The sequence below is a fragment of the Puma concolor genome, chromosome D2, assembly GCF_028749965.1.
Source record: "Puma concolor isolate L17-30 chromosome D2, mPumCon1.1.hap2, whole genome shotgun sequence".
NCBI lineage: Eukaryota > Metazoa > Chordata > Mammalia > Carnivora > Felidae > Puma > Puma concolor.
The window spans coordinates 22,769,323-22,795,296 of record NC_141677.1 but is presented as its reverse complement, the minus strand read 5'-3'; the positions used below and the strand labels follow the sequence as shown (position 1 = coordinate 22,795,296).

At 39.6% G+C, this 25,974-nt stretch overlaps 1 protein-coding gene across 18 annotated transcripts in view; it reads left to right on the top strand.

The window, feature by feature from the left end:
* ANK3 (ankyrin 3) overlaps positions 1-25,974 on the top strand; it is a 690,167-nt gene that overhangs the window by 513,122 nt on the left and 151,071 nt on the right. For 16 of the 18 annotated variants that reach the window (XM_086679761.1, XM_086679767.1, XM_086679764.1 and 13 more), the window contains 9 exons: positions 1,278-1,376; positions 7,305-7,502; positions 9,591-9,689; positions 12,388-12,486; positions 14,341-14,439; positions 17,203-17,400; positions 19,438-19,536; positions 19,818-19,916; positions 25,502-25,699. In XM_086679761.1, coding sequence (XP_086535887.1) covers positions 1,278-1,376; positions 7,305-7,502; positions 9,591-9,689; positions 12,388-12,486; positions 14,341-14,439; positions 17,203-17,400; positions 19,438-19,536; positions 19,818-19,916; positions 25,502-25,699 — 1,188 coding nt within the window. The remainder of the gene's footprint in view (positions 1-1,277; positions 1,377-7,304; positions 7,503-9,590; positions 9,690-12,387; positions 12,487-14,340; positions 14,440-17,202; positions 17,401-19,437; positions 19,537-19,817; positions 19,917-25,501; positions 25,700-25,974) is intronic. The other 2 variants (XM_086679768.1, XM_086679773.1) reach the window with 1 other exon arrangement.

Genomic DNA, 25,974 nt, shown 5'->3' with positions numbered 1-25,974 from the left:
AGCCCAAGTGTCCATCGATAGATGAATAGATAAAGAAGATGTAATATGTGTATACACACACACACACACACACACACACACACACACACACACACACTGGAATATTAGGCAGCCATAAAAAATGAAGTCTTGCCATTTGCAACAACATGGAAGAATCTAGAGGGTACAATGCTAAGTGAAATAAGTCAGTCAGAGAAAGACAAATACCAAATGATTTCACTGATATGTGGAATTTAAGAAATGAAACAAAGGAACAAAGAAAGAAAGAGATAAGCCAACCAAAAAATAGACTCTTAACTATGGAGAACAAACTGACAGTCACCGGAGGGGAGGATTGTGGATGAAATATAAAGGGGATTACTAGTACATTTATCATGATGAACACTGAGTAATGTATAGAATTGTCAAACCACTATATTGTACACCTGAAACTAATATAACACTGTATGATAACTATGCTAGAATTTTTTAAATATATAAAAAATTTAAAAAGACTGCATTGGACTTTAAAAAAAACAAGATAATGTTGATGCTGACTCTGTCTCATTCCAGCAATAGCTAATATTCATTAGCAGACACATGAACTAGTTTTTGAAAACATACATCTCATTAAGAGGGGAATTTTAATTAATTGTTGCTTTTATTTAATAATCATAAAGTTTATATGATGTTTTTGCAATTTTTACCAATTGTGTTTGAATAATTTTAATAACTCCAATTAGGAGATTTACTTTAGTGCTTGAAAGACTTATATTCTCAGGAAATCTTTAACCTTTTCAAAATTTAACTTACATATTTTCACAGCAAAGAGATATGATATGGTAACTTATTAAAAATACTCAAGCACAAAATTATATTATATTAAGATAAAACCATGTGGAAGAAATTAAATGGAAATAGAAATGCAAGAGGGAAGAGGACCAATGTCAAATTCCTATTACAAATTCCTATTTTAAAAGGTTGTTTTTATATTTTTTTAACGGTGGATATCAAATTACATATGGTGTTTCAGTTCCATTGGATATCAGAAGAGTAGTGGAACAATTCTGTTTTTAACTGTGAGTATTCTAAAATGTGAGAAATTACATACTTTACAACTACTTAAACTTATGAAAAATTTAGTTCCTAGTTAAAAATATGAAACTGAGATATGTGAATAAATGTTTGAAGGTCACAGGTCCACAGCATGTGGATGCTGTACTGGATACTGAAGAAATACACTGCATTTACAGACTTTCCCACTGAATCTAACTCAAGATGTTTCCTCTGTTTAACAGGATGGTCTGACGCCCCTGCATTGTGGAGCACGGAGTGGCCATGAGCAGGTGGTAGAAATGCTGCTTGATCGAGCTGCCCCCATTCTTTCAAAAACCAAGGTAATTTCTTCCCAAGTTCTTGGACACTGACTATAAGTAGCTTTACATCCTTTTACTGCTTCTTTAATGTAGCCTTTTGAATCATGTAGAAAAATGATATCATTCCCATTTAGCAATTAAGGTAGGCTAGTTTACCAAATCTTTAGAGAACCTCAAAATAAGTTTGGGTTTAAGAAGCCTTCTGCTAGAATGCACTGTACCACAAAATCATTTGTGTGTCGGGGCGCCTGGGTGGCGCAGTCGGTTAAGCGTCCGACTTCAGCCAGGTCACGATCTCGCGGTCCGTGAGTTCGAGCCCCGCGTCAGGCTCTGGGCTGATGGCTCAGAGCCTGGAGCCTGCTTCCGATTCTGTGTCTCCCTCTCTCTCTGCCCCCCCCCCCCCCCCGTTCATGCTCTGTCTCTCTCTGTCCCAAAAATAAATAAACGTTGAAAAAAAAAAAAAATTAAAAAAAAAAAAAAATCATTTGTGTGTGTGTGTGTGTGTGTGTGTGTGTGTGTGTGTGTGTGTTGCTTTTGTTTTTGCTTTGTTTCAAGAACACTGACTGCTTGATTTTATCCAATATTTTCATAGTTCAGCAGTGACTGCTTATTGGGGAAAGAAAATACAAGATCTATAGTCTCTAAAGTCTGGGTGCTGGCTCTCTTTCTCCAACACCTTAGTTTATTTCTTGAGAGTTTACAGATTATTGAAGAGGATAGCATTTAACTGATAAAGACTAGAAACTTTGGAAAGATTGCATCTTGCTTGGGACTTTGGGGAAGTTGACATATCCAAAAGGAATGCATCGTGACTGCCCAACAAATAGTGTTTTGCAAAATGTCTTCTGGATTTTTATGGTAAAACCTTTTGGTGCTATTTGAAAAACAAGAATATTTGTAAATAAATTTTGGTACACATGAACTACTTGAGTCCCTACTATTTTTATTAATCAAATCAGTGAGTTTTGGAAGCTGTATTAAACTTTTTAAAGGGCCTTAATTTCTAAATATCATCAAAACAGCAAAAACACATATTGCTTCTGTGTGCACTCTGGTGTTTCCTCAACAACCCTAGTGAAGATGGAACATGGTTAAGGTGGTCTGAATAATTCCTTCACTCATTTGAAATGCAGGGTTTAGATTAGTGAGCCATGGGAAGTATATTACCCAACAGAGTTAAACAGCCACAATGTTTCATTGTATGCAATGATACCATGGCCTTTTGAGTGCTTCTCATCTAAGCCATTCTGTTTGTTCTTTTTCCTTTCACCTAGTCTGTATCTATCTTTTCCACCTCTACTGCTGTCTTCAGAGCCACCTCATCGTTAACTGTAATAGCTTCCTTACTGGTCCCACATTTCCTGCCTCACTCCTTTCCAATCCTGCTCCCATTGTGCAATCAGAGTGGCCAGATAAACTGTCAACTAGATCATGTCAACCTCCTGCCTAAAAACTTTCCAACTGATTCCCTTTGTTCTCTTAAAAATTAATTTTCGGGGTGCCTGGGTAGCTCAGTTGGTTGAACGTCTGACTTCGGCTCAGGTCATGATTTCACAGTTCATGGGTTCGGGCCCCGTGTCAGGCTCTGTGCTGACAGCTCAGAGCCTGGAGCCTGCTTCGAATTCTGTGTTTCCCTCTCTCTCTCTGCTTGTCCCCTACTCACACTCTGTCTCTCTCTCAAAAATAAAGATTAAAAAAATTTTTTTAATTAATTTTCACTTTATCAAAGTAATAAGGCATAAATATAAAATTGCTGTCTCATCTTTTCTTCCTTTTGTTCATCTCATTATCTATTCTTTCTTTACAAGAGATTTCCTTGATTTTTTTCTTCTTTTCTTAAAGTTTTCCAGTTCTTGTTTTATGGATGCAACATATTCTATTACCTTTCTGAGAACACTCAAGATAAATTTCTTTTAATTTTTTTCTGCCTCTCTTCTGCCCCCAATTCCTCATATTTTCTCTTCACTTTGTTGGCTTTGGTCCTCTATTTCATGTTGGGGGTTTCCCCACAAATGTCTGTCCCTGACCATAAGTGTCAGGCACTAACATTTGAGTGGAAGCTCTGTGCGAGTGTAGTCAGGACTCCAGGTGGTGATGGGCTGGAAGGGTCCCCTGATGTCACAATCAGTTGCCCTTTTTTCTGGGAAGTTCAATTTTTTTGAGAGATGACTCCTCCAATCTTTTGCAGTGTATACCTGTGTGAACACATTCAGAGTAAGAAAAAGGAAAGGGGACTACATTCTTCTGATCCTCCAGCATACTTTAATCATAATAATAACAAATATTTACATAGTGGTTCCCACATAGCAGGTTCTAAGCACTTTATATATATATATATATATATATATATATATCAACCCATTTAATCCTCACAATGAGGCACTAAACTGAGACCCAAAGAGAAGACTTTCTCAGGATAGCTTGTGGCAGAACAAGGATTTGAACCAGGACATCTAACTCAAGAGACCATACTCTTGACACCCATATTGTCCTTCCTTTTTCTGTGAGCACCTGGTCTCAGTCCAGAGCCTCACCACACCCCTCTGCTCTGCCTGGGCTCCTGTATCCAGAATCTCTCTGCTTCAATTTCTCCAGAGACTCAACTCTTGATTTCCTATAAGGGGCATGGGGCAGTCATCTGGCTTTGCTGAGTCAGAAGGGCCTGGAAACCTGACAGCACCATACACAGGTGAACCAATCCTGCTTCTAACTCTGCGCCTCATCTATATCTTCCAAGGTGTGCTGTGTTTCCATATCCCTTGCCTTTGGGGCATTTGAAAATTAAATCATTATGTTGGAGCCACATCATCAAGCCTATTGTGTTCATCTTTTCCCAATTCTGTATTCACTGACATGATGCTGATGGCTTAAAATTGGTCATAGGAGGGTTCTTTACATCATGGGAATTGGCAAATGCCACATATTGGGGTTTCTCTTTTTCAAAGAGCTGTTGTTAAACACTTAACAGTACATCACTGATTATAGCCCACCACAGACACGTAGCATTCAGCCTTCTGTTTTCTCCTGGCTGAGTTAACACACTAAGCCCTCTTTTCATATTCTAAAATTTATAGACCTCACACATCTGTTTTTATTTCCTTTCCTGTGTGTGTATGGGGGGGGGGGTATGTGGGTGTGCATGTGCACACACATGCATGTGCTCTTGTGGAATTTATGTTTTAAATTACTTTGGAGTTTGGAAAAGGATGGATAAACATAGGTCATATCTACGATTTCATTCTAAAGTGTCCCCCTGCACTAATAAATTCCTTACCAGAATCTGACCACCTCTGTGCCTTATCTCTCATTCTGCTCCTCCTTTTGCTTCCTGGAATACACCAAGTTTGTCCTCATTTCCTGTGCCTGCAGATTGAGTTCCCTCAGCTTGTCCCAGATCTCTGCAGTCTCCACACATTTTTCAACTCACATGTTTTCTTCTCAGGGAGGCCTTCTTGTTACTTTACTTTCTTGACAGCTGTCTCTCTCCTCAGTAAAATGAAAGCCAGGACTTTGCCTCATTCAGTGCAGTACCCCAAGCACCTAAATCAGCCCCTGGCACATAGTGGACTTCCAGTAAACCTTTTCTGAATGAACATTAGGTGAATGAATGCATTTCTGACTTTAAAACATTTGTCTAATTCCTCAAGGCTTTCATCTTTCTGAGCTAAGAAAACCCATCACATTGGATCTATACTTTCAGCTTTACGAGGGTACAGTATGCAGTAAGACCCCTCTCCCTAGGGTTCAGGATCTTTACTTTCTTGTCCTTCTCCAATGACATGTTACTACTCATATATTGTTATTTTGTGTATCAGTGGGGAATGTCCTTCTTTTGTTGACACTGCCTTCCATTTCTACTGGCCACTAAGTCATTTGTTTCCTAAGATTTTGTTTGTTTGTTTACTTCACCATGAAGTAATGTATCAAAACATATGACTGTATCAAAACATAAAGCAAAGGAATGTCTTGGCAGGAAGCACAGGAGCGCATGTGTGCATATGCTGGTGGGTGCTACTATCCCCAGTGTCTCCATCCTTTGTTGCACATTAGTGTCTACTTTGATTCAAGATGTTGGAGAGAATTTTTTTTAATGTTTATTTATTTTTGAGAGAAAGAGAGAGTGTGTGAGAGGGGGAGCTGCAGAAAGACAGGGAGACACAGGAACAGAAGCAGGCTCCAGGCTCTGAGCTGTCAGCACAGAGCCCGATGCGGAGCTTGAACTCACAAACCATGAGATCATGACCTGAGCCAAAGACAGATGCTTAACCGACTGAGCCACCCAGGTGCCCCTGGGGTGGAATTTCTTAGGTAGAAATATTCTGATTGACCCTGTGTGAAGTCTTCAAATTCACACATTTATTGACCTCTTTCTATATATACATGGCTCTCTGTGGGGCAGTATGGGAAAATTGTAACTCATGAACCTTTTGCTTTCAAGGAACACAAATAGCTGAAATACTTGACAGTGAGTGAATGATACCATGAGAGTGACTAGAGGGAGGCTGGCACCTTTTCTTCCTATCTTGATATCCCATTTTATATCATTTATAGATAAATTAAGGGAAATAACTTGAAAACAAATTTTTGGAAACTGAATTTGTGGTCGTATCCTACCCCCCTGGCCAGATATGTTAAACTATATATCATAGTGATTAATAGAGCCTCTCTCAAAAATTGGATTCTCTAGAAATTTCCATGTTTCCTCCACTTTGCCTCCACGTTTAAAGGCAGCATTCTTGAAAAGACTCATCTCTTAATACCTTGTTTTTGCCTTCACTGGGAAACACATACTGAATGCTAAATGTCACTCTAACCTTTTTTTTTAAGGTTTTATTTATTTACCTTTGAGCCTATTCATTTCTTCTCTCTTTAAAGAATTTTTGACTTATTCCCACCACACATGATTAACTGTCATTGAACCCAGCTGATTTAAACTGAGGCCAGCATTAGCTAATGAATTGGTCAATGCCTTGCCTTTCCTCATCATAGACACATGGGGGCACCAGACTGATGGCAGAGGGAAAGTTTCCTTTCTACACTGATGTGAGATAAAATGTGTTTAGTCAGAACTTTTTTGTTAATCAAATCAATATAGTATCAATATCAAGGGTTAGTAACTTGTAAAGGCAAAATAAAACCCAGTGTAATGAATACCATGGGTATTCATTTTGTTTTTTTTAAAAGTCCTTTTCACTCTTAAATATTAAGAATTCTGGGGGGCAGGGGGCGGAGAACTCTTGATCTCAGGGTTGTAGGTTTGAGCCCCACGTTGGGTGTAAAATTGCTTAAAAATAAAGTCTTAAGAAAAAAGAGAATTCCATGTCGCTGGGAATATGATTAATAATGGGCCTTAGGGCAATTCACACTATTTTTAAATCAGAAAAGGAATTTTCTTGGAAAATGTGTTTTCAACTGATAAAAGAAGTGGGAGGACTTGTTTTATAAGTACCTGCAGTTCAAACCAATCATTAAAACCTTTTAAAAAGAGGGCACCTGGCTGGCTCAGTTGGTAGAGCATACAACTCTTGATCTTGGGATTGTGAATTCGAGTCCCATGTATGGTGTAGAGTTTACTGAAAATTAAAAAAAAATTTTTTTCTTTAATTAAAAAAATTATAACACCTGAAAGTAATATTACTCCAAATTTTAACTAATTGGAATTTAAATAAAAATGTAAAACAAAAAAGCATAAAAGGGGAAGGTAGGGGCACCTGGCTGGCTCTGTTGGTAGAGCCACTCTTGATCTGGGGTCGTGAGTTTGAGCCCCATGCTGGTGTGGAGATTGCTTAAAAATAAAAAAAAAAAATTAAAAAAAAACCTTAAAAAAAAAAGGTGAAAGTATTTCTGTGTGAGAAACAAAGTTTTCATCTTTTCATGGTTGTATTGTATTTCGTGTTTGGCATATTTGTGTTTAAAAGGTAAAACAACTGACTTTCTTATGCGTTTCAGAATGGACTGTCTCCATTGCACATGGCCACACAAGGGGATCACTTAAACTGCGTCCAGCTTCTCCTCCAGCATAACGTGCCCGTAGATGACGTCACCAATGACTACCTGACTGCCCTGCATGTGGCTGCCCACTGTGGCCATTACAAGGTCGCCAAGGTTCTCTTGGACAAGAAAGCTAACCCCAATGCCAAAGCCCTGGTGAGTAGCTCAGTCAACAGGTCCAGCCTGTGTTGTCTTGCTGACAGTGTGCTACCTCTGCATGTGAAGGGATTACTTTGACGAGATAAAAATGGACGGTCTAGTTAAATAAAATGTACTTCCTATCAACTTTTTCAAATATCTTTTAAAGAAACAACCTATTTCTGACATGAACAAGGCTGATAGGGCTAAATCATTCTCTTTATAGCCACACTGGTGAATCTTTTACAATAAACAAGACCCAAAGACCATGTAAGTATAAAAAAAAGACTGAGCTGGTCAAACCAATCTTACTGAAGGTAAAGTTATAATTATGTGAATTAAAATTTTTTCCTGAGATCTAAACATGAAGTAAAATGGTCAGAAAACTTTATCTTCAGCATCAGAGGTCTAGGAATTTGTGAGCTGAAATTTTGTGTTATGTTTACCACGTAAGTTAACACATTGCCTGTCATCTCCTTTTCCTAGTGATAAAAATGAAAATTTGGGTCTGATTTGTAGTCTTCACTCCTAAGATGATCTGTTATTTTAACGCTTAGCTGTGCTATAGTTTTATTTTCATAACAAGATGGTGTGTGTTGTCTTTGGAAAAATAAATAAACCCAATTTGGTAAGCTGTTTAAGTTTAGTTCAGAATAAGTACCCATGTTTAGGAAAAAATCAGTCACCAAATGTTAGGGGAAACATGTGAGTTTACTAGCAGTTTTGAGGTAAAGGCTATCATCTGATCAACTGATTTGGAAAGGGTCACTGCTCCGTTCCAACTGGTGCTATCTCCCTGTCTGAATGAATCCATGGCACCTCTGGTCCTCTGTGGGCTCAGGACCAGTGGGCAGGAAAGATGAGGACTGAAGAGCACTCTTGGCCCCAGGCAGCTCCACCGTCTTTGTCACTTGAAAAACTTTTACCACAACAGCATTTCAAGAGCTGTTGACCTGCCCGGTATATCAAACATATCTTTGCATTCTGAGAAGGGAGGAAAAGAAATTATTAATCATGACTCGTTTTTCCATACAAGAAAAAAAAAAGCCTTAAAACAGGGTGTGGACATTCACTCTCATTTTCCTCTGACTCTAAAGATTTCACAACATGTAGAGATTGTAGCCAGTCATCCTGGAATGGACTCTGGCCAGGTAAATGGTCTCACAATGGCTATGGAAGCACCTATAGTGACTTTGACCTAAGCTTTTATACTGGACCCTGATATTTTATGCTTCTCTATGGTGGCTGAAAAATGCCCCATGGTCTCAATTATCAGGCAGTACATATTGGTAGGTAATATGTTAAAAAGCAGATTCCTTTAGTAGATTAAATATTAAACCAAATGATCCGAATAATGTTGGGTTGTTTCACTTCCTGTTTCCTTGGACTAAGTACCTACTTGAAATTTAAAAATGGAAGGGATGAAAACATTCTAAACAATCTTTTTTTTTAAATTTTTCTAACATTTATTTATTTTTGAGAGACAGAGGGAGATAGAGCATGAGTGGGGGAGGGGCAGAGAGAGAGGGAGAAACAAAGTCTGAAGCAGGCTCCAGGCTCAGAGCTGTCAGCACAGAGCCTGAAGAGGGGTTCAAACTCATGAGCTGTGAGATCATGACCTGAGCCGAAGTCAGACGCTTAACCGACTGAGCCACCCAGATGCCCCTGGGATGAAAACATTCTAGAACAGGTCTTATAGTTGAAGTCTGAATAGTATTGGCAAAGTTTTGGCTGTGAGGACAAACGTTTGGGTCCAGCTGTTTTTAGTCTGTGTTTGAAATGGGATGGAGAAGGGAGGGACACATTATTTAGAAGAGAAAATTCCAAAATAAAATAATCTTTAAAAATGCATGACTGTTTTGCCTTAGCTACTGAGACCATGACAAAAATTCACTTCCTGTTCATGATCCCCAAGGTACTTCAGATTTCTAGGAGCAGCTAGACTACCTACACTTCCAGAAAAGAATCTGCATTCTGTTAACCCCTCATTGTTTCTGCTCACTTCCAAATCTTTACAGAACTTCATTTTGCAACACATTTACCACATGCAATGGAACTGGATTTCAATGGAAGGCAGTAATGTACTTCTGTCTTTGTCCCTTTCAGAATGGCTTTACCCCTCTTCATATTGCCTGCAAGAAGAATCGGATTAAAGTCATGGAACTCCTTCTGAAACACGGTGCATCCATCCAAGCCGTAACCGAGGTGAGGGGAGTGGGATTTCTAGGGTTCCCTGGGTCATGAGGGGATGGTCTTCACAGCTGGAGTCCCAGAGCCATTCTCAACAGCTAGTTTTGCTGTGTATATGGTTGCCACTACTTTCTGAAGCCTTCACCCAAGGGGCTGCAAGGTCAGAGGGAAGCAGACAGGTATGAGGGGGAATGAGTATAAACACATCATTCAGAACACACGCTTTGTGCTCAGGGGTGAGTGGCGCCACCACTGAAAGCATAATTTACTTGAAATTCCGTAATGCGGTGCTTCTCAGATGGGGGCGATTTTGTCCCCCAGGAGGCATGTGAAAATGTCTGGAGGTATTTTTAGTTCTGACAAGTGGATAGTGCTCCTGGTGTCTAGTGGCTAGAGGCCAGATGCTACTAAATATTTCACAACGTTCAGGCCAGCCTTCTACAACAAAGATTATCTGGCTCAAAATGTCAGATGTGCCAAGGTTGAGAAACCTTATATAACACCACCCCTCAGTGTTTGTAAACTGAGCATTACTCTCTCTAAAAACTCAGAATTAAGAAAACACAGAGTTGCTGAAGTTAGTAAAGGACAACTCTAGGTTTCTCTTGTAAAACTGACACAGAACTCAGAGAAACGTTCCACCAGGATCAGTGCTAAGCACGCCTGGCATCTACCACTCCAGACTCCCCAGCCTGCCCTGCCCCCAGCACTCTGCTCTCCATAGATTCCAGCCACAGCATTTTCTGGGACTGGATACCCTTTCATTCCCCTCCTATCTCTGTACCCTCCATGTGTCACCCCCGTTTGCTATCTTGGCTAATCCTGTACACTCTTCAGGACGAATCTGGAGCCACTCACTAGGAAGTCCTTGGCCTCGTCTAGGAGGTCCTCCTCGAAGCACCTCTTCCTGTGCCTGTTTCCGTTAAAGCACTTATCTGGATGCTTCACTTATGACCTAGCCACTCCCCCTCCCCAGAAAGTGCAGGCTCCATCAAGGCAGGCCTGAGTCTGATGGGTCTATAGATGCCTGCAACATGGTATAGGCCATTCAGTAAAGGTCTGCTGAATGCATCAATAAAGACTGTAGCATTTGAAGCAGATACAAAATTTGAGATCTAGCCTAGTTTCTTATCTTCAAATATCTGCCTTGATTTGTAACACTTACAAATTTAACGTTATTAAATGGTTGAAAATATTAATACTGATTTGCTCTTTTGTCACTCCCATGTCTTTATGGTAGGGACCTGTTATTTTAAAAGCTTATTCTCAGTATATGGCAACCATTTTTAAAGATCAGAATGGGCTCCGAAATAAAATATTTTTGACTGGTGTTTGATTAAATATCCAGAGATGTCAGCAACTGGAAAGGATCCTCTGCCAGCCCTGTACTCCTCAGAGCTTTAAAAGGCAAGGCAGACCAAGATGAGAACATGCCTTGTACATGTTCTAAGGACTCCCCCTACTGATGGAAAAAGGTGTCAAATTTTTAACACAGTTCTCATTTTCCTCAGTCCCCATTATTTGAAGCCTGGCCAACCAGAAGTCTTTCTCTTCTGCCTTTTACTTCACTTTTATTAGACAGAATTTCTTTCACATATTTTTTTGACATTTCTCAAATTCCTGTTGAGACTGGATCTCCTTCTCATTCTCTTTTTAAAATACATTAGCTATTTCTAGCCATATTAAGCATTTTTACCAAGTTATGGTGTTCATGCTGTACGTGGAATTAAATTCTAAAAAATTCAAAATGGCATCATTTCATATAAGAAGCATAAGGGTGTGTGTTTGTGTGTAGGATTTGGGACAAACAAAATTTAAAGTCTTGTCTAGTAATCATTGTATTATTTGCTTTAATTATATCACCTTAATTTGTAATATTCATAAAGTTAAAATTAAGTGATTAAAACAATTAATGTGATCTGCTCATTTATTAGAGGGTTGGCCTTGTGTTAAGTACCATGCTCTTTTGTGTACAATGGAATCAGTTGACTCTAAGTTCGTCGGAATCATTTTTAAAGGCCAAAATAGGATCTGAAATGAAAGTCAGCTTTTTTTTTTTTTTAACATTTATTTATTTGTGAGACAGAGAGAGACAGAGCATGAACAGGGGAGGGTCAGAGAGAGAGGGAGACACAGAATCGGAAATAGGCTTCAGGCTCTGAGCTGTCAGCACAGAGCCCGACGCAGGGCTCGAACTCACGGACCGTGAGATCATGACCTGAGCCAAAGTCAGACGCTTAACTGACTGAGCCACCCAGGCGCCCTAGAAAGTCAGCTTTGTAATAGTATGTATGTAATCATACATGCACCTATTCCCCCCCCACACACACACATACACATAGTTATATGGATAAGAAAGGTTTAGTAGCAAAGGGGGAAAAACTTCAGGTCATTTCTCTCTAATTTTTTTTTTTCATAGCTCTTTATAGAATGTTTGAAATCATTCTTTAGCAGATATGACATAGGTCCTTCATAATCACTGAACTTGCTTTAAGGAAATGATTATTATGTATTAAGACATTTATCTTATAGAATCTGACATAGTGGTCAATGTCCTGACGTCTTCTGATCTGATCACTTGAGTGGTTATGTTAAGATGAGTGTGGGATGGATGAATGAATGGGTGGGTGCATGGAGGGCAGACAGGGAGGCAGGCAGACAAAACCTTTTAATAATAAGCTCACAAACCACTATTTCCCTCTTCTCTTCCTAGTCGGGCCTTACCCCAATCCATGTTGCTGCCTTCATGGGGCATGTAAATATCGTATCACAACTAATGCATCATGGAGCCTCACCAAACACGACCAATGTGGTAAGTATCCTTTTAACAAAGAATGTCCAATTATGAGTATTTAAGAAACTGGTAAAAATTGCTCTTATTTACTTATTTTTTATTGTAATTAAATTCATTACTATTTAATGTGACTACTTAGAAGGACAAAATTTGAGAATACTTGTGGTTTCCTTTACTTCGAAGGCAAGATCCATTCAATCGCCAGCTGGCCACAAATTGTTAGGACTTACAGGTTGTGTGCCTTAAATTTGCAGATATGTTACTACCAGATGTTATGCTTTAAAAAATAGCTTTTGTGGAGGGGAAGAATTTACAATAGAAGCGTTTAAAGAAGTGTTTCATGTTGAGGAGGCACTTCAAATGATCATTATTGTAATTTCAAGTAAATCCAAAGTAATTCTTCTCTTTAGTGAGCTTGACCATGTTATAGCAAACCCATGGTTATAACAAACCCATGTTCATAGATTGTCGGATGGTATTGTTGTCCCATATTAATCATTGCTCATTTCAGAGTAAATATCACTCTCTAAGTGACTTGTCACTCTAGATCTACATGTGGCATTTGACATTGTTTTATAGGATTTTAAGTTTGTCTTCATAATAATATTAGCATACCAGACCATAAGCATAACAACACTACTTGGACTCATGAGCACCAAAGCAGTAAAAATCAAATAAACCACTTGCTGGCACAGAAAGGGCAAGCCATAAGGTCCTGCACACTCACCCTGACGGTGAGCCTCCAGGAAGGCTCTGTCTTCTAACAGCCCAAATGAACACATCCACAAGATAGGAACAGACCAGCTTCTGAGCAGAAATATCATCTTTCCTGTTCCTAATGCCAGAGAGAGAGAGAGAATGTTTCCCTTCATAAAGAGAACCCTGGATGATCTGGTAAACTATATCTCCAATGCCTTTCTAGTAAGCATAGTAACAAGTTACATGTGAAATATGTCCTTGTGTATCCTTCCATGGAGGTGGATGTCCTGTAAAGCAATGCTCAATTTATAAAAGGAATTTTTAGGTGGATATCACTTGTGTGGGAGAATATATTTGCTCTTTATGACCTTTTGTTTCTTTTTGTCTATCCATGTTTTCTATATTGTTTACATTTTTTTATGAAATAAATGAATAGATAATCTGAATTAAACTCTCTCTGGTGACAATGAGGGAAGTGGTCAGGGTGGAGGAGCCCAGTGGCCAAGAAAATGGCCCCATGGGATAATGTCCAAAGACCAGAATACTGGTCTGCTGAGCTAAATCACAGAATGCAAACCAACAGCCAACAGCAAAGTCTGGCCCTCAGGTGTGTCTATATTGCCCTGGCAACATAGGATTTCTGTTTTGTTCTGTTTGCAATTCTGATTTTGTGGTCAAGGTTTAAGAAGTATATACAAACAGCCAAACTGCCAGCTTTTGAAAAATAGGAAGGTGTGGCATGATATGGCTGGCATCTGGCACAACTACTGAAGTGGTCTGCAGATGCCAAGGAGCAGCAGCCTCCCTTGGGCAAGGCGTCGGGCTGTCTAGTTGAGCGCTCCCCTCCTGCCCCACTCACTCATCTCCCCTCTTGCTTGGCTCCTGGGAGTATTCACCTTTCAAGCTGGGAGGAGGCCACACTGAGCAGCACTTCTGACACTGTTGGAGACCAGGCTCCCCAAGGGTTACTCCAATCCCTTCCATCAGGAATCAGGTTGCTGTGAAATTCTTGTGTATTTCATTTCCTATCTTTCCTCATTTTCAATAAGGAAGTGCTTGGGACTATTTTTTACTTAAAAAAGAAAAACACCCTACATCATTAGCATTATGCAAATAAAATATGCCACCCTTCTTCAGAGCTTCCATTAATTACCTTTGGCTCATGTTCCCCAGAGAGGAGAAACAGCGCTGCACATGGCAGCTCGATCTGGCCAAGCTGAAGTCGTGAGGTATCTGGTGCAAGACGGCGCTCAGGTAGAAGCTAAAGCCAAGGTATGTGTGACACAGGAAAGCCTTTGCTCTTGAGGAAAAAAATTACCCTTGATTTTACTAAAACCTTGGAACACCTGCATGCTCTCTTTCAGGGATACTCTTATAAAGTCATGACAAAAGTATCTATCCAAGTGATATTGTAAAAAAAAAAAAAAAAAAAAAAAAAAAAAATCCTTCCCTACACATTTGTCCATTCAATTATTTTACAAAATTAAATAGAACAAGAACTTTGCATCCTTGGCACATTGCTAGCCTCTAACAGATTTTGGAATCAAACCTAGACTTGATCCAGAATTCTTCACACTCCATAGAGAAGGGCTCATGTGGAAAGCTTCTAGAACAGGCATAATTTGGAAGCATAATTGAACTCTTTTGGTTGACTTATATGTCACCTGCCACAGCCATAAAAGGAAAAAGGAAGGTTTTACCTTTTCTTCACAACTTGAGATGTTATAAACCCTCAGACTCAAATTGGAGTGGCTTTAGGGATTTGCCTTTGCATAGAAGAATGTCTGGATTGAGACTGAATGCTTCGCTTTCCTGGTTTAGCTCCCAGAAGAAACCCACTTTTCTTTCACTATTGAGATAGGTAGTTGGTCTGGCTATCAAAATGGCAGTTCAGGTCAGGGATCGTAAGTAAATATGTAAATGCCTTAATCATTTAATTTAACCTTCAGAATATAAATGGTCTGCAGTTTCTAGTTTCAGGTTAAGTAGTGAGAAAACTGAGACATATATGAAGCAATTTGTATACAAAATATGTCTAGACTTTTATAACATCCCCCCAAAATATTTAGTTGTCTCACCCATATCTAATTTGACCACAATTGTTTTTTATCAACTTCTGTCAAAGCTTTCCAAAGCTTTTAAATTAGTCTTCTTAGGGGAAAATTAATCTTTCCCTTTCAGATTCATATTTTACCTGCTAACATATTGTGCGATTGTTTAATTAAAGTAATTAGTGCAAATATAGCACAAAGTAGCAATGTAACTAGTACAAAATAGCAGTGTGGGAACAAACACAACTAGATCATTGTAAGCATAAGATCTGCAGATGAGCCTAAAGGTTATAACAGCAGCAGACACAAGCTTTGGGTGTCCAATGTACTGTGGTGCCAGTTGGTGGATTTTACAGAGGATCTGGAGACAGAGGTCAGCAAACTTTTTCTGTAAAGAGCCTGTTAGTATATATTGTAGGCTTTAACAGATGCACCATCTCTGTCACAGCTGCTCGACTCTGACATTCTGGAACAGAAGCAGTGATAGGCAATCCTACATAAGCAAATGGGCGTGTCCATGTTCCAATAAAACTTGGTTTACAAACACAAGTGGCAACTGGATTTGGCCCCTGGATTGTAGTTTTCATACCCCTGATCTAGAGATAGTGGTTCAGTCTGCTTAATCAGTAAAGTAGAATAAATAAGAAAAGCTGTACTCTACCATGGATTACAAGAAACCTCACATTTTCTGAGTGTTGTTAGTGACATATCAAGTATTGTATCTAGGAAAAGGTTTCACTCACAGCTGAAATTGAGCATAGAATTTATAGTTATTGTTTCATTAAAGAGGCAGTATGTATTGTGATTAAGAACCTTTCTTTCTCAGCCAGAATGCCTGGGTTTGAACCTTTGTCCTCCATTTACTAGCTATATAGTGTTTGAGCGAGTTAATGAATATCTATCTCTGTGGAACATTTATTTTTCTAGTTTCTTCAAATAGAAAATGGAAATACTAACAGTTACAAGCGGTAAGATTGTCGTGATGATTAATGAATTAATGTAGGTGGCGTACTTAGAACAGAGCTTGGGACATGTAGGTGCTCAGCCCATGTTTAGTGGTGGTCGTGGCAGTAGCAGAATTACAGGAAATTTTTCTGTGACAATTATCTTTTTTCTGTTTTCAGTATTCTTCTTCCTGTGGCTCCACCAATTCCTCTTATACTTCTTACATAGACCCTCTTGCTTTGACCTTGACTCTCATCCTCCTTAGCTTTTCAGAGCAGTCTCCTGTGCTCCAACCTCTTCTCTCTAGCTTCCCTATTTAAAGTACTTACCTGAATTTTTTCACACTCAAATAGAGGATTTCTCATTGGATGACCACCACAAGGCATCTTTGGGCAAACTAGGAAAAGATGCCTCTCCCATTTGGGGATAAGATCCTCAAGGTGCAAGATATAGTGCCTCATGCCTGGGAGTGAATTGTAATAAGGGGCCTTTCCTAGGCAGATACAGCTCATGCCAGGATGTACACCTTGACAAGCAGAGGGTTGGCTGCCTTTCAGCCTTCTTGGCTAGGAGTCTTTTTGCAGTTATACCTGGACAACCTTATACCCGGCCTCTGTGCTTTGGACTATGACAAGGTGGCGCCAATAAAATAATTCATTCCATATGAGGGCACAATAACTGGTGAGGTATAATACCTTTCCCAGTTTTAGTAGGATAAATTCCCTTACCTCCCCAAAAAAGGAATCATTAGGGGATAAAATTTTAATAAAATATGGCAGGTGGTAGTGAGGATAATTTATAGATAGAACTGCCTTTCACACTTTTCATACTAATAGGTTACTCAAAGGGTATTTAACGTGCTTAGATCCACCATCTCCCCCTTACTAAATGTTAAAGAAAAAGATAAATGGGATTTTTTTAGCATTGAGGCAAAGAATCTACGGTAGCCTCTGATACCAAGCAAAGTTTGCTGAATGTTTCACAACGTCACCATTGTGTTCTCAGCTAATCAGCCTTGTATTTCAACCTTGTCATTTAGGATGACCAAACCCCACTCCACATTTCTGCCCGATTGGGGAAGGCAGATATAGTACAACAGCTGTTGCAGCAAGGAGCATCTCCAAATGCAGCCACAACTTCTGGGTATACCCCACTCCACCTTTCGGCCCGTGAGGGGCATGAGGACGTAGCTGCATTCCTTTTGGATCATGGCGCATCTTTATCTATAACAACAAAGGTATGAAAGTGAATCTTGGAATCCTGTTGTGTCCCCCCAGATCCATCCTCCTTACAATTCCCAGCATGGTAATAGGTACACGAGTGGTACAACAGCATCTATCCTTGGGATCCCAGGATAGCCCTTAACATGGTCAGCAAAACCATGGAGGGGCACCTTGTGGCTCAGTCGGTTGAGCGTCCACCTTCAGCTCAGTTCATGATCTCGTGGTCCATGGGTTCGAGCCCCACATCAGGCTCTGTGCTGACAGCTCGGGGCCTGGAGCCTGCTTCTGATTCTGTCTCCCTCTCTTTGCTCCTCCCCTACTCACATTCTGCATCTCTCTCTCTCTCTCTCTCTCTCTCTCTCTCTCTCTCTGTCAAAAATAAATAAACATTAAAAAAATAAGGGGTACCTGGGTGGCTCAGTCGGTTGAGCGTCCGACTTTGGCTCAGGTCATGATCTCACAGTCTGTGGGTTTGAGCCCTGCGTTGGGCTCTGTGCTGACAGCTCAGAGTCTGGAGCCTGCTTCGGATTCTGTATCTCCCTGTCTCTCTGCCCCTCCCCAGGTCATGCTGTGTCTCTTTCTCTCTCTGTCAAAAATAAATAAACATTAAAAAAAATTTTTTTTAAATAAATTTAAACAAAGCCATGGAGTGAGGCAGGGTAGTTTGGGGTATGTTTGTTTGTCTTATGTTTCTCAGTGCATTATCTTCCAAAGAACCATCAATGATATCTAGATTACAATGTTTCTTGCACATTATTTGATAGATTTAAATGGTGATTTAAAAACACAGCCATAGATCTCTCCTGCTAAGGCCAGGTATACAAACCACTTTCAAATCAGGAGGTGAATTTTTCTTGGATTATTTTTGTTTGGTGTTCTTTTGTTGCTGTTGTCTTGTATGATTAATGGTTTAATTTTTAAAATCTCAACTCTGATGCCTTAGAACAATAATCTACCACTCAGTTACTTTGTGGGTACAGACTGCAAATTTAGAGCTCATTTTTTGGTGATACTACGTAAACCTAACAAGTGTGATAGAAAGATGAATTGGCCTATGGCATGTCTTAGAAAACTAGAAATCAGTGCTTCACTCCCTTATTTGGATGCAGAGAAGTGTGATCAATGCACAAGATAATTACAATAATTAGAAATACTTGGAAAACTACCCGAATAAATGATGACTACCTCCAACTTTTGCCCCCTGTGACTCTTCAGGCTCTTAAGTAGAGCTGAGTTGCAAAGTTCCTGGATTTCATTTAATATGTAAAACAGATAATGAGTGATGAGGTTTTGAGTACACTTGCCCTTCCACCATGCCAGCTGCCCATTGGCTCTAGTTGGCTTTAGTCTCATGAGGTCAAATGTGTTGATGACCCTCCAGTTGCTGACTCATGCTTGGGAACCTCCATAACTGTGCATAGTGACTGACTGGTGGATACCCATGTCCTTGTAGGAGCAGGTAGCAAGGGAGAGCAACTACTCAACTCTCAGTACCCAGCTCTTGCAAACTTACTGGGATAGAACCATGTGTTATTATTCAGTTTACCTTTTGTGGTTAAGATGCATGACTCTCTGACTCCTACCCCTGAGGCCTGGAGCATACATAAAGATATGTGTATACATGCAGAAATAGGAGAAGAGGAAGAAAAAGGCTCCAGTCTAGTCATGTGGGAATATGGGAGGTCCAGACTTGTCCTGGATTTTCCCAAGCCTTCCAAATCCAAATTGGGACCCAGTAACATATTCTTCCCAAAATGTGAAATCCCAAAATAGCTCTAGAATAAGTCCCAGATCTAGCTCTCCACCTTCATCCTGGTCAGATGCCTGATTAGTCCCAGAATTAGTGGCATGTTGTGACTCAGTCAACAGAGAGAGAAAGATTAAATACTGCTCATCCTTGTTGATAAGGAGATTCTAGCTGTTGTCTTCCAGTGTTGGTCTTTAAATACAGGCTTAACTGTGCTTCATCGTGAGAATAATTCATTGGTTCCAAGAAAGCGATACCTTTGTTTCGTTTCTCTTGGTCATTATTTTTATGTTTCTGTTTCCAGAAAGGATTTACTCCCCTCCATGTGGCCGCAAAATATGGGAAGCTGGAAGTAGCCAATCTCCTGCTACAGAAAAGTGCATCTCCAGATGCTGCTGGGAAGGTATGAGGCTGACCACCTTGTAGCAGGCCCCTTCCATGGTAGCAAAACAAGCACTTGCTACTTCACCACCAGCCACCTAAATTATGACTAGTCCCGAGTTAAGTCTCATAGGATGAAGATCACTTTGGAAACAGGAGGTGAACGCTGGGGTCCAAGCATTGTGGAAAGCGGAATGTAACTTACACTCTGTGTTGAACCCACACTAATCCCATCTCCTAAATCTAGGCCTCTGATGTTAAGACGCTTTTGACACTGGTTGTTGTTTCTGCACGTGTTTTCAGAGCGGGCTAACTCCACTGCACGTAGCTGCACATTACGATAATCAGAAAGTGGCCCTCCTGCTTTTGGACCAAGGAGCCTCACCTCACGCAGCTGCAAAGGTACCTGTGATTGGACAGCCCGAGGAGGCCTGTGGGCAGTGTCTGTTGGTCTCTGTATGTGCATCCACTTTGCTGCACATGTAGCACCCTGCACCTTAGATATCACTTAAAAGACACAGAAATATAAGCTCCTCAGGGAATCTGTGCCTTCAGATCTTTGGTCACCTAATGTGGTAGATGCTCAATAAATATTCACGTGCCAATTGATTTTCCTTAAAAATCCGGGACATCCTGGAGCCTGTGGAGGAAATAAAGTTGAAGTATTCTTCAGCCAGATTAAAAACATCAGCATAGCCTAAGGGAGTAAGAAAGTCTGATTTTTCAAGGTTATAAAATATGTGTGATATTTTCCTGGCCATAAAACATTGCCTTCGAGTTATTTATTTCTGTTTAATAACATGGGTTGGGAAATTTTGTTTATGAGTTTTTATGATTGTTAAGAGGAATCTTTATTCCTATTATTAGGGTGTTTGGGGCCAGTAGACAACCTACATTTTTCAGAAAAGAGATACATAGAGTATATGGCTTCCTGATTCCCTGATATTCTGATTTGAGAGGCAAATCATAAAGAAAAGTGTATTTGAAGATAGGTTAGTAGAGTGCTGTCAGTTTAGTAAGCTCTCTCTTGTGGAACAGGTGGCTGTGATCTGAGAAAAGTGGAAAGATACAAACCACAACTTAATGCTGTCTAGTTCTTTCACTAAATACTATTGGTTGGAAAAACTTTTAGCATTTTTAAGCTTTATACATCTTTTTTTTTTTATTCTGCCATTGTGGGACAGCTACAGTGCTCTGCTTTAAACTTAGTGTTTACATTGAATCTGTTGTACACACAGGTCAATCAATGAATGGGCTGTTCTAGATCACTTTGTGGACTTTAAGAGAGAAAGTTTTCAGGTACCTTCTCTTTTTGAAGACTAGGTTATCTTTGACACCTATTTCTCCTCAGGACCTCTTTTCCTATATGTCTTAATTATCTCCTGCCCCAGCCTCTCCAGAATGTACCCAGTGAAATCTATACTTCAGAACCAAACCTCTAAATTTGCTTTTCATCTAAATGTGGCTTTCCCTCCATAGTTTCTGATTCTGACAAACATTTTTTCTATCATAAAACCATGCCTTGACATTTGATAAAGCTTTATCTTTAAAACAAAAATGAATAGTAGCATTATTCACAGTAGCCAAAAGGTGGAAGCAACCCAGTATTTATTGAAGAATGAACAGATAACTAAAATGTGGTGTATACATACAATGGAGGAAGTAGGAAGGAAATTCTGGCACATGCTACAACATTAATCAGCCTCAAAGACACCATGCTAAGTGAAATAAACCAATCACACAAAAGGACAAATATTGTATGAGTTCAGTCATAGAGAGATAGAAAGTAGAATGCTGGTTGCCAGGGGCTAAAGGGAGGAAGGACTGGGGAATTGGTGTGTAATGGATGGAGTTTCAGTTTGAAGATGGATGGTGGTAATGGTTCCAGAACAATGTGAAATGTAGTTAACGCCATTGACTATATTTTAAAAATGGTTTGGTTTTACATAATGTATATTTACCACAATTTAAAAAATGAAAAAAATTACATTAAAACTTAATGACTATCTATTTCATTTCAGTATATTTTAATATCCTTTTGGGCCTGGGCCACTTTTATTATATTATAATAACTCCAGGTTCTTGGTAGGAAAATAATTAATAAGGAAATTATTCATTCCTCACAGAAGAGTAAGATAATAGGAAAATTGTTCATTCCTCACATGAGAGTAAGAATTTTGACACAACTAGTACCAAGCTGTTTAGAATTGACAAGAGTCATAAAGTAGTTACGTGAAGCAAAATGAGTGCAAGCCACCCTTCCGTCCATCCATTCCTTCTTTCAATCCATAAATAACCTTTAAATAGGTCTGTAGTAGGTATATTTGCAGTTGATTTCCAGCTTCATATTTGTCAAACAAGACTTCATGTTTCCATGTCTGTAAAACATCCTTCACAACAAAGAGTTGAAAAGAGTTCTAACAGCACTTAGCCTTTGGAGTAGCTTTTATAGCCACTCCAACACTGGCTTTGCTAAGGAGACGTTACTTCTTGCTGCCACAGCACAATTGCCTCCATAAGAGCTTCAGTAATACCATCGCTGCTACATGGCTGATCATTCCCACTGTCTGAGGCACTGATCCTGGTCAGGAACTTTTTCTAGACTTTGATCCCAAGCAAAGTCTGTTCCTTCAGTTAAGGATGGGCTTTATCTGCTAGGCAAGAAACCTAGCTACTATTGTTTCAACTGATGAGGCTCTATTTTTTCTCATTTATAAACAGTCTGGAGGTAGGCAGTTGTTGATGTTGGTCCAGTGTTTCCAGAACATTAAGAAAAGCTCCCTGTGATTTTTTTTTCTTCCTTTCCTTTCAGAGACTGTTTTTGCCCAGGCTGCCCGTTCCTCTTTTCAAGCAGGAAAGAAAGACAATAGGGCATTCCCAGAAACTCCACCCAGCCATTTCTCCTTACATGTCATTGGCCACTTCTTTCTGCAAGGGAAGCTAGGAAGTGTAGTTTTTCAGCTGGACACAATGCCAAGGCTCTTTTATTAAAGAAGGAGGGAGAAGGGATAAAGAGTAGGCAAATACTCCCTGGAGTAAAGGAAGGTTTAGCATTTCCAAATTCTGGCTGTGGTGAAAAATGAGGGACAAAGGCTCAAAAAGGCACAATTTGAACATATGACTATAACAGCAGTTGACTTCAGTGTGAACTCTTTCTCAGTTCACATGCTGGGTTCTTAGGGTAGGTGATGCTCTCTTGCCTTTTCTTCTGTTTCATAGAATTGCCAACATATTTTCTTACTCATACATGCCCTAGGAACCTGATGCGATTTTGTAATGGGGGAGGAGGGAAGGTGCCGAAAAAGTAGATGGGCTTCTGTGATCCATTTTCACCAGATCTATTTCCCGAGGCAGGACTCTATGCTAGAAGCGGTATTGGCATGAAATCAGGCATAACCTGGACACTCATCGTGGAAAACAGATAGTGAGTCTTAACTTATTATCAGATTTCTCTTCCATAAAATGTACAATATATCTACTGGTATGGAACAGTAGAGATTCTTGGAAAAAAATATAAGGTATGATATACATCTATTACTTTTGTTAACTTAAAATTGCATTTCCTTTTGTTTTCATCTTGAATTACAAAAGCACACACTGCAAGCATTTTGTTCTCCACATCAAGAGGAAAAAAATATTTAAGATTATTCTGTAGCCGAATCTGTCACTATTTTATTTCTCTTCTGATAAATGCATCTTTCCCTTTAGTGTGATAGGTGAGAATCATTTTACTTTCGAGAAATTAAGAAGCATTTAGAAAGATTAGAGAACTTCTGATAGGTCTCAAGATGAACCTTTTTGTTTATTATTTGAAATATTTTTAAGTCTTTCTGAGATGAACTTCCATTCTAAAATAAATGCCATGAATTGTTTTTCCCTTGCTTTATTCTTTCCTTTGTAGCTCAGGTAAGGAGCTCAGAGTAAAGCCCTCAGTAATCATGAGTAACTTGTCTAAAGTCAGCATGCATTTCAGAGATGCCAGAGTTTCTCTTTTTAGTGTTCTTTAGGACCTAGGATTTTTGGGTGGAATAAGAAATAATCCAGAGGATTGTCACCTGTTAAAGGACACTGACCTGCCTTCGGTGGTTGACAAGTAACTAACGCGAAGGTTATGTCCGTAGCAAAAGCAAAAAGAAATAAGATGCATGACAAGAAGCTAAACTCAGGCTATGTTGCTGTTACCACTCTGACTAGCCAGTGCTAGACATATTTGACTAATCAGATGACCTATTTTAGCACTGATTTTGTGAATTTTGGCTTTTATGCAGGGGTGGGGATGGTAACGAAACAGACCACCCCCTCCTGTCATTCGCTGTAAAGTTGGGCTCAGTCCAAAGCTCTACATTTGGCTCTGAAGGCAATCCCTTTAGGGTGTGTCTGTACAGAGGGACAAATGTTTCCCAGGTCAGCTAGGGTTTCCAGATGGCAAAAGGTCAAAACTAAAAATAAGGATATAAAATCTTCTACCCTGGCCCATCCCGTTTGGCAGGGGCTGGTTTCAGAAGAGTCTGGAAGCAGCATTTCCACTTGCTTAAATCCTCTACAATTGATTACAGAAAGGGTGTTTCTCAAGTGAGAAACAGTATCCTACTAGGACATGCTAATGACTTAAAATATGAGGGTAATTGCAGTAGGCTGGCCGGATCAGTGGTGCGGCAGCCCCCACTGTCCTCTGTGTTGTTTCCTACCCATCCATATGGCCTGGAAAGATTGTGACTGATAGTTGTCTAGCTTTGGATCATTTTGCCAAATGTGAATCCATGAATTCCATTTTTTTTCCTCTAAATCTTCTTTTCTATAAAAAATCATTCTCATTTTTCATTGGCATATCTTATATAGTTGGATTCATGCCCAAGTGAAAATATAATCTTGCATTTCTCTTAAATGACAATAAGGCTGGACAAGGTCCCCTAGTGCAGGGGACCTTTCTTTCTCAGGGCGGAAGACTATGAACAACCCTGAAGCACAGTTAATTGCCAGTTTGCCAGAGGAATTTAAGTTGCTTGAACCTCTGGTCATCAGAGGTCAGTCAAGACAAGGATCCCAGAATGTCCTGAAAGTGGTAGTAAGCTTGACTCAAATTCTGAGGATTCACCAGTCACTGTGAGGCACTAGTAGAGATACAAAGACAAATACGACACAATACCTGCCCTCAACAAATTTGTATTTTAGTAGGAGGAAACAGGTATGCAAAGGAAAAAGTGCCATTATCTCCAGGACTTTGATTGGAGTCAGTTAGGTTGGGGGTGGGTATAGGTGGGGAAGGAGGAAATAAAACCCTTCATGAGAGTATAACCCTTGAGCTGAATCTTCAACTGATAGATGCTGACCCCAAAGACATAGTGGAGAAGAACATTCTTGATAGAATGAGGCAAAATAGAAACATGAGCTGTATCTTATGTGGGAAACCAGTTCAGCTGAAGCATAACGTAGAAACTAGAGTTTCATAGAAGAGGCAATCAAAGGGGCTGTGAGGGTAGATTATAGCATCTTGACTACCATGAACAGTAAATTTTTCAACTTGTTAGCAACAAGTGACTATTAAAGATATTTTAAAGGTAGAGTAATGGCTCTGAATAGCTATTATTGAATGAAAAGTGGAATAATGGCTCTGAACATGTCCATGGTACCACATTGTTTGTTGTTTCCTAGTTGTGTTTCTTCACATTGGCAATTTAAATAAAGCAAGTAATTATTGAGCACCTACTAACATTAACTGCCTGCAAGAGAGGACCCTATATTCCTTTTGCAAAACTGGTGGTACTCTGCATTAAACTGTCTGTAGTATGTTTTCCCAATTTAGGGATGCGGGAGACATTAGGGCAGTACATTAATGGCACAGCTTGATTTATCAGTTTGCTTATGTGATTATGAATTTTTAAACCGTCGAAGAAAATCACTAGAAAGGGAAGCATACTATTTGAAAGTGCACTGCACACATTTTTATCTTGTTACTGGGCATGTGACCAAGTGATTCGTGTTGACAGAATGGTTATACGCCACTGCACATCGCTGCCAAAAAGAACCAGATGGACATAGCGACAACTCTGCTGGAATATGGTGCTGATGCAAATGCAGTTACCCGGCAAGGAATTGCTTCTGTCCACCTTGCAGCTCAGGAAGGACATGTGGACATGGTGTCCCTGCTCCTCAGCAGAAATGCTAATGTGAACCTGAGCAATAAGGTAACCTTTCTTTTTCTCTGCAAAGCGTATAACGAACCCTTACCTCTCAGAGAGGTCACTAAGAAGCATGCACTAAGAAGCATGAAGAATCCAGGTCAAATAGAATATATAAAGTGTAACGTTGCACAAAGATGTTTACCAAAATATTGTTTATTATAGTAAAGACCTTGAGAAAAAATGTTTAAACAGTAAGAGAATGGTAAATCAATACTTGTCAAGTCATACAATTGAATAACATATAGTTATAAAAATGAAGTCCACAAAGTTTTTCTTAA